Genomic DNA, 9,784 nt, shown 5'->3' on the forward strand with positions numbered 1-9,784 from the left:
CCCCGAAAAAGTAGCAACCCCAGATTTCGTAGCTACCAACATAACAACAAGGGAACTCTTTAGTGAAACGTACTATACATTATGCACTGTGCATAGGCCACAGAGTAAGTAATACTATGTGGTTGCCACTGATTACCGACACGTGTGATTTCGATTTGTCACCTTATTGAAAACCATGTAATAAGCAGTGGTGGCTCAGTGGTGAGAACTTCGGACTTCAAAATCGATAAGTCGGGGTTCGAGACAAGGCGAACGTTCAGGAAATAAATTGATTTTTCAATTGATCTGCGCATGTAGATAACATCACCACTGCTTAAAACGGTGAAGGAAAAAATCGTGAGGAAACCGGCATGTCTGAGAATCAAAAGTTCAACGACATGTGACATCTACCAACCCGCACTTGGTCAGTGTGGTGAATTATGGTCAGAACCCTCATAGGAGGTCTGTGTCCCAGCATTGGGAATATATATGGGCTGATGATGATGATAACGTTTTTTGTATTGCGTATTGTTCTACATAATTCACTAAATCTAATCTGGGAATCTTTATTAATACGACTCAACATTTGAAATACAATTTCATTCAAATTATGCTGCGGCCTCTAATTAAATAATAGCACAGAATGAAAATTTTATATGCAAAAAATGTACTATGGCAACATTGAATAGAACTAGTCATCAGTCAAAGTGAAATGAAATAGTCAGCCATTTTGGATTTAGTGTAGTGCCAGTTGGGGGGGCGGTGACATATTTTCTTGTCGTCGTCCTTTAATTAATTTCATAATTTTAATATAAAAAGATAACTAGTGATTCTCAGTGTAAAATAAGTAGTTTATGTCAGGACTGAGCGTGATGATGGCGGGACAGACAATAAACGATAGGCTCCTTGCCGCTCGCCATAGTATTGCGGGGCAGGGATTAGCCAAATCTGTATGTAAAGCCACAACCGAAGAAATGATTGCACCGAAAAAGAAACATTTAGATTGTAAGTATTGTGTACCTTAAAATCTTATCGGAAGAATCTGCAGGGAAAAATCTGAATTTTGTTCATGACACTAGGTGGTGCCGACGTTTCGTTGATGGTCGATAAGTTTTAGATTACACCGTTCTTTGCTACGACAGATCTTCGGAGTACGTTATTGTTGAATTATATAAAAATGGAATAGTTAGGTATCTACTCTCTACTTAAAAGTTTATGTAACAAGACAACAATCCATCAAAAGGAAAAATACATTTCCTATATTATGTCATGTTAACTATTTAGGTCCACATTGTATTAAATCGATTAGGTAAATAAGCCGAAACATAATTTAATAGTTAGGACTCTGAATCCATTCAATATTTTGTAATAGATATGTATAATTTCAATATAAAAATTAATTGCTCTAAAGTAGGTAGGTGGAAAAATTCAGGGATCTGACCAGTTCCCTGCAGTATCAAAATGTAATTCAATCGAATTCCATTCAAATTAATCTTCAATTAAAAATTTCAAATTGATGGGGGATCACAAAAAAGGCATACATAATAAATACCTTTCTATATTTGACTTAAAAAAACAAACCACCAAATTAAAAAAAAAAGTGCATTAAAAAAATTAAGCAGTTATTATTGTGCAAAATATCTCATTGTTAAATCACTGCAATTTAGATACAATATTATTAATGATATTCAACTCATTACAAGTGTGTGTGTTATTATTGTGCATCAAGTTGTTCCATTATTCACAATAAATGTTTCTCTATACATATATGAAACATATTAATCAAGCAAAACCAAAAAATAATCATAACAAGTAATGCTAGTGTTAAGAACTAGTTTGCTGGTGAGGAATCCCTACCAATGCAAAAGCCTGTCTGTCTGTTTCTTCTTCATGCCTTAACCACCGGACTGTTTTGGAATAAATACATGCAATAGTTTTTATCTCTAAATATATTTAGAGATAAAAACTATTATATAGGGGAATGAGGGAGAACCCAGGGACTGACTTTTTTTTTTTTTTTTTTTTTTTTATGTTACAGTCGGCAATGGAGCTGGTGGGACGCCTGATGGTAAACGCTACCACCGCCCATGAACATTTGTAGAGGCATAAGGTCCTTTGCAGACCTGACGCCTCTACAAATGGATTGCCGACTTTTTGGGAAGGGATTAAGAAAGGATTGGCGATAGGAATAAAGGAAAGGACTGGGAAGGGTAAGGAAAAGGATATGGGCCTCCGGCTCCCCCACTCACCGAACGAAACACAGCAGAATGCTATTTCACGCCGGTCTTCTGTGGGGGTGTGGTACTTCCCCGGTGCGAGCTGGCCCAATTCGTGCCGAAGCGTGCTCGACTACCACATACAAAACTATATTTTCCTTTAACTATTCAGTTCAAGCTGTAGGCCATTCATGCATGTTGCTCTAACAATAATGTATTTGTTTGTGTTTTTCAAGACATCTTACATAAAACTACTCCCTCCTAAGCTAAAAAGTCTCCATAATTAAGATGAGATATGCATCTGCCCTACAATATACTCAGTAATGACTGATAAGATGCAGATTGAGACTGATAAGAGGAATCATGTAGTTAAGATGACTTAAGAAAAATGTTTGTCTATATTGCACCCTAATGTTTTACAGTAGTGCTTGGTATTTAAAGATAATATCTATCTAAAATTCAAAGTAATATCCCTATATATGTAGTGTATATTATTAACATGTTATTATTTGAATTATATTCAATGGGCTGCTATATGAATATTGTTATTTGAATTATATGTTGTTGGTGTACAAATTGAATCAAATTATTAATATTCAAATGGCAAATCCAGCAACCTAGCACAATGGGATTCATTTTTTATATGTCAAAGTGAAAATGTACTCCGTTGTCCTGGAACAATAAATGAACCCCATAATTTGGGTTACTGATTAATGATAATTGTAACAGAGAGCTTGGAATCTAATGATTTTAGTCATACCATAAGCATGAACAGTGATTACCTACTATATAGAAAGCAAAAGTAAAAAATGGCCTTATCAATATTATAAAATAACCTATAGGTGGCATTTTTCTTACGCAAATAACAGTTAAGTTTATATGTAATGTATTAAACTACATGATAATTGTTTTGTCTAGTTGATTTTATGTGATTCATATTAATTTTGAAAACCTTTAACAGATTTTAAACACCATTGATACATATTTCATCCCAATGATCTAAACACTAGAGCAAGTTTAAAGTCTATAATTTGTTGACATTATTGAGAATACATGGAAAATACTCAAGATGTTATTCAATATGTAGGTTTTAAAAAAAACATCACATTTGAACACCTGTTTTTAATGTGAGCAATATAAATATCATTTATATGGACTTGCAATAATTATTTATACACAGTTCCATAAAAATATTACATGTCATACTATTTACTTGCTGTTGTGCAATAAAAGAACCATGTAAAGATTATTTAAATATGTACTTAATTTACTAGCTATGTTATATGCATCTTTGCCTGTGTTGTCTGAAGAAATTCTCAGAGGAATAATATATTTCACTGCAATCAAAAAGTAACCTATATCACACACCAGACACTGTGTCATTTATAAAATCAGTAGGGAGTAGTAACAAATAGGATTGGTACTGTTAACATAATCAAATATATAAATTTTAATTTGAATATATGTATATTCAAAAGAAAATTAATGACTCTATATTCAAACTAATTAATGACTAATCTTAATTTTATTCTCTCTATTAAAAATATATTTTTATGATTATAATCAACATATTTTTCTCCAAATGCCTGCACTGATTTGGATAAAATTTAAATTTTTGAGTTAGATGCTACTGTTAGCCTAGATTTATATAGGACCTAGTTGAATCCAGGCATATCAACTACTCTAGGTACTTAGCCTGTTATCAAACCAAATACACAAATTTAGTGTATCAGGATTCAGGGAAAATAACAATTTAGAAGCCATCTGTTACATTGTATCTGTTTGTTGGTGATTGTAGTGAAATATGATAAACGGACAGACAGTGTCGCTTCCTGTGTTATCATCTTTGTTGGTGATATTATAATCACTTTGAGTGGAATTAAAAAATTACCAACAGAACGGTCAAATGTTTGAATAGCTATGAATTTAAATATGCCATTATTATATAAAAAAATTCAATAATTATTGACATTGTTTGACTGTTTGTAATCTATGCATATAATAAAATAGTACCAGAATATTTGTTAAAAAGAGTAATATGCTATGCATAATAGACTCCAAAACAATTGTTAGTAATTTTTTTTCTGTTTGTCTAATTGTATGTTCGTATGTTCGTCAATCACGCAAAAATCGGTGAAACGATTTTGGCAAGATATGGTGAGAGACGAATAACGGATAAATACGGGTTTAAATTGAAGGCTACATTTTATAAGAAAAAAAAAAATTTTTGGGGATGGCTAGCGATCCATATATAATATGTGATCGAAAAAAATTGCGTATATGCAAGTAATTTCTTTCCTTTGGCCCGTTTCCTTTTCCTCACCCGTCCTAGTCCATTCCTTGTTTCCAGTCGTTAATCCTTTCCTTTCCCTTACCCCAGAAAAGCGGGCAGCGCATTCACGGAGGTACTACCTTTGCGAATGTTTATGGGCGGTGGTGATCGCTTACCATCAGGCGAACCAGCAGCTCAGCTGCCCGCTATGACATAAAAAAAAAAAAAAAAATTAAATGAGTTTGGCTGCGAATATGGCATTAAATGATGATATCGTGTCATTGGATAGGTAATTTAAAAATTAATATAGTTTTCAAAAAGGTTTTGTGCTAAAACAAAAAGTTGACGAGATAAACTCATCTGCAGTCGTAAAAATGTCATAGTGCCTTCTTCTTCGAAAACCAAGTAGAAAAGTCAGTCCGAAAAATAGTCGTGAGCGAAGCCACGAGCGGAAAGCTAGTTATTAATAAGCATGGCTTGTAAAATTTTATGCAGAAATCTTTACTGATTCGGTATATTTCATTTATAGTTTCATATAACATAAGCTCTAAATATGAGAGAAGATAAGGCTATCAGGTCAGAATATTAATAAATTGCATTTTGAAATGATTGTAATATGTTCGAAATATGTTTTTATTCTGTTAGAAGCTATAGGTCATTAAAAAGGGAACAACAATCTTGAAGGATTAATAAAATACTAATCAAAATAACTAGCTGTTCTGTGTTGACGATAGTAAAGATGATTTATTAGGTTACATTAGAAATATGATAAAATTATAAATCGTCTGTGGGAGGAAATTGTACTAACCCATTGCGTAGGTGGATGCACTCAAACAGTTCCGATTAAAGACTGACATTTGCAAGGGTTTGCCCCCTTGTTGCATAAGTGATATACTTTTATGATACAGTTATATCAGCCAGCCATTATTTTTAAATAATTATTTATAAAAAAGCCATTATTTTTAAATAAATATTGCATAGCGATTAATTATCCTTCTATTGAAGGTGTATTTACTCATCCTATTACTATACTATTATTCGCTACGTGCCAATATTAGGCGTCTCCAACATTAGTTCTAGAGTAGCCCTTAGAAATCCTACAACAAATAATATGGATGGGAAAGGAAATTAAGTGCAATACAGAGATTTTACACTCGGGAGATGGACAGGTGTAATGAACGTGAAGTGTGCGTGACTCGGAATGATCGGACCCTATTAAAATGAAGCATTATTCTGTAACCCCCTGTGGGTAAAACGCATCACGTAATAACGTAATCAGGTAAAGCTATTGGTCCTGCGTCGTGTCGAATTTTCTTCTGAAATAATTTCTTATAAACTCAAAATTATTCATTAAGATCTCTCAACGTATCTTTCTTATACTATACTGCTGCTTCTGCGCAAAGTATCTAATTCAGTTGCCCTTGTTGACGCCGAAAGACAGACAAAAGAGCATTATTATCACGAAAAACGGTTATTAACCTGTGAGCACCGCCCACTTAAAGATACGTATTCTGGTATCGAAATGGAGTCATATTCGGAGCGATATCGTTACATTGTCCAATAACTGTGTACATACCACGTAGTGGGTCAAGAGCGTTCAGCTATTAATGATTTAGTTACCTCTCCGACCTCCCGTGCGACCTTCGCTGGGTTTCAATTAAATGTCGCTATTTTGAATTTGATTTGCGATATTAGTGAAATTTGCTTATTGAACTCGAATTGGACAAAGATATGCGATGTGCTGGATGGTGCATAACGTTTCGTTCCAGGATTATCATTGTATCACTACATAGTATTAAAACAAAGTCGCTTTCTCTGTCCCTTTGTCTCTGTGTATGCTTAAATCTTTCATACTACTTAACGGACTTTGATGCGGTTTTTTTTAAAATAGAGTGATTTAAGAGAATGGTTTATATAAGTACAATAACATCTATTGAACTTCTCCGAATTTAGCACGTGCGAAGCGGCGGGCTAAAGTTGCAATATACGATGTAATATTAAATAATAACACCCGGTTGGTGATCCTTGTAGACAGCTCTCGTAGTTACTTGTATAGGTACCTACGACTAATGAATATGTATATAAATAGAATATGTAATAATATATAATGGATAAAACCATACCCATTTCGGACACATGTTCTCTTAATACGAATGGGAATGATAAAATAGATAACGTAAATTTACCAATGTAACCTTCGTGGAATATCGATGAAAAATAATAATTGTTTTCAATATTCGTAAAACAAGTATTACATTTAATCGTCTGTATTATCACCGCAACGAGAATGTCAATGATATGATTGCAAAAAGCCGATGTGCAGGTATTATTTGGCTTTGTTTTTGTATTTAATTATTATTAATTCAGTATTCCTATGATGCTGAGCCGGTGGAAGAAATTCCTGTTGGTCATCCTTGATGATAATAATGGCTTTTACATTGAGCATTATTTCCACTTTGCCTTTGTCTTTTGCTTATACCCGTATAATAATAATTTTTTATACACGCTTCAGTAAATCTAGTTCTTTAGGTAAATAAATCCTGTTACCTTACAATACTCAGGTTAATTGTTGATAATGTTTGTTTCCATGGGATTTACCCATGACTTTTATAATTGTTTCAATTAGTTATTCGCCCCGGCTTCACCTTTAGTACATATATTATAGTCTATGTCTCTCAGTGTAGGTGCAGCTTTTTAATGGTGAAAGAATTTTCGAAATAGGTCCAGTGGTTTTTGCGTGAAACTGTTACAATCATACGCAAATACAAAAGTAATCTTCATAATATAAGAGTAGATAAAAACACGGGCAAATATTTTCTATTTACAATATAAGAAGAATAAGTTTATGATTAAAATACATTGTAATCGTTCAGATAGAGATCGCTTCAAGGTCAATGTGTAACTGACCTAATAAGAAATGTAGACTTTTTTTTAAACAGTTGATTGGAAGCGTTATAGCGTATCATATCATTATATCGTATACTATTTGATTACATGAAACAAAAACATTAACTACGCGTACTTTAGTATTAAAACTGGAGATAATTGGCGCTTAAAAATTTGCTTATTTATATCGTGATGAGGTTAGCATTAATTATCATAATTATCTATCAAACGGCTGCTGCAGAAAAATTTCAAATAGACATCGTATTTGAAGTTTTTCTGATTTAGTTACTTTTGAACATTAATTAAGACTGTTTACATAATATATTGTATATATAATTAATTTTAACATAAGCCCGTTAATTTATATTACACAATGTATCTATTATACAATTTCAATGATATTATTATAATTTTGTAAAAAGTTAAGTATTATTGAACTGTAGTTTCTAAAAGACAAACTATGTGTGAGAAATAATTATATATTTTTGAATAACTTAAAATATATATTTCCCTATTTATGTATGTCCAATTGTGTCTTAATTTCGAATATCAAATTAAAAGGAATAACGATTCATAGCCTAATCGCAAAAGAAATCTATTTTAACGCTATAACCCTAAATGAAAATGCCATATAATTGATACCCAACGCTGTGGTTTTGGTAAAATCCTTTATCACTTCTAACCGAGAACTTCTTTCCAGATCTAGTCCACTGCACAAATGAGCCGAACGTGTCCATACCACAGCTAGCTAACCTCCTCGTCGAGAGGACACAGAACACAAACTGGGTGGTGGTGTACAAGGCGCTGATCACCGTACACCATCTGCTGGCGTATGGGAATGAGGTGAGGAATGTTCTGGATGAGATTTCAACTAAGCTGCTACTGTTGCGACCGATCCTTGTTCTTGTTATATTGGAGAGTACATGATCGAATTGTCTAGAATGTACGCCGTTGGTGGTGATGATAAGAATGTTTATATGATACATTGCTTTATTAAATACTCGCCACTCGTGCCAGCTTTGTCAGTGTAGGCGTTTTTTGCATGTTCCACTGAATCTTTATCATCCCAATACAACCGGATATAACTGAAAATCGCTGCAATTGGCTCTGCTGTTCTTAAGTATCGAACACTGCGCACTCGCTTGCAAACATTCGTAGCAATTTACCAATGAATGCGCTTTTATACGATGAAACATTTGCAAATACCCGCCCTAAGCTTGCGGGTTTTAGTGTTCGTGTGAATATGAGTAGACGACGATTAGAACACGACGCTTCTTTAATCGAAATAGTTATCTTAGTGGGTACAAATAGGCTTTACCGATGCCCATGTACTTTGCTATGTTTATGTATCGATAAGTATATGCGTATACACGAAGATCGAGCGGCATTATATGAGGATTATTAAACCTATACACATTATAAGGGTTAACTGTCGCGTATTGAATTATTGAATTTTTATTGGATACTAGCTGCAAACAGACACTTCAATTTTATTTATTCATACAAATATAGACTGGTTAGATAAGGAAATGATATAAGCCAGCTATGATACCAGCGAATTTCATAAAACCCAACCGCTCGTCGTTATTACTTGACTATATTAGACTTCTTCTATTATGCTCATTAGTATTCCATAGAAATACCCATAAACACGTCTCACATAGCGACTGTTATGAAAGTATTGTCTCGCAGTATCATTCACGTTGGCCATGTTATTTTAACTTAATCGCATGACTCATTCCGAAACTATGGCTTATGGGAATTTTACGTTCTAACTTTAATCAATAGTCTAGACATCTTTTTTCTTGGTGTATAAGTCCTATAGTTTTCTTTTAGCTGCATTCAGGGTTTTTATGATGTAACTTTAGGGATTCTTACAAGTATAGAAGAGTTCCTCATGTTTTTAATTCTTGGAAAGAGTTAGCCCAATTAAGCCTCTATGCGTCAAGCAATTGATGCACACGGATTATAAATTACTTGAACAGTTTGTTTGTTTGAACACGCTAATCTCAGGAACTGCCGATCGGATTTCAAAAGTTATTTCACCGTTGGATGTGCACGTGATCCCTCAGTGTTATATTGGCTATATGTATCACGGGAGAAGTCGGGGCGGATAGTTAGTTGTGATATATAAAAAAAAAATGTAAGAGGATGTTCTGCTTTTATTAATTGCTTAATTAATTCAAAATCAATTATGTAAATACGCTGCATAAATGCATCAATTATAATTATCCTGTAGTTTATCTAGAACTCGTATTGACATTACGCATCAAAACTATTCTTATAATATTATATAGGTGAAGAATTTGTGTTTTTGCTTGCACGCGAAAATCTCGGAAACTACTGGTTCGAATTGAAAATTTTTTATCGCAATGTATATCATTTTATCGAAGAAGGCTATAAGCTTCTACTTCTATCTACTTCTATAAGC

At 33.5% G+C, this 9,784-nt stretch overlaps 1 protein-coding gene across 1 annotated transcript in view; it reads left to right on the plus strand.

The window, feature by feature from the left end:
* The first annotated feature begins 704 nt into the window (after window positions 1-704).
* LOC119829104 (phosphatidylinositol-binding clathrin assembly protein LAP) overlaps window positions 705-9,784 on the plus strand; it is a 37,378-nt gene continuing 28,298 nt past the window's right edge. The window contains exons 1-2 of the mRNA XM_038351489.1: window positions 705-984; window positions 8,054-8,196. Coding sequence (XP_038207417.1) covers window positions 834-984; window positions 8,054-8,196 — 294 coding nt within the window. The 5' untranslated portion in view covers window positions 705-833. The remainder of the gene's footprint in view (window positions 985-8,053; window positions 8,197-9,784) is intronic.

This window comes from Zerene cesonia, chromosome 9 (genome assembly GCF_012273895.1).
Source record: "Zerene cesonia ecotype Mississippi chromosome 9, Zerene_cesonia_1.1, whole genome shotgun sequence".
Taxonomy (NCBI): Eukaryota; Metazoa; Arthropoda; class Insecta; order Lepidoptera; family Pieridae; genus Zerene; species Zerene cesonia.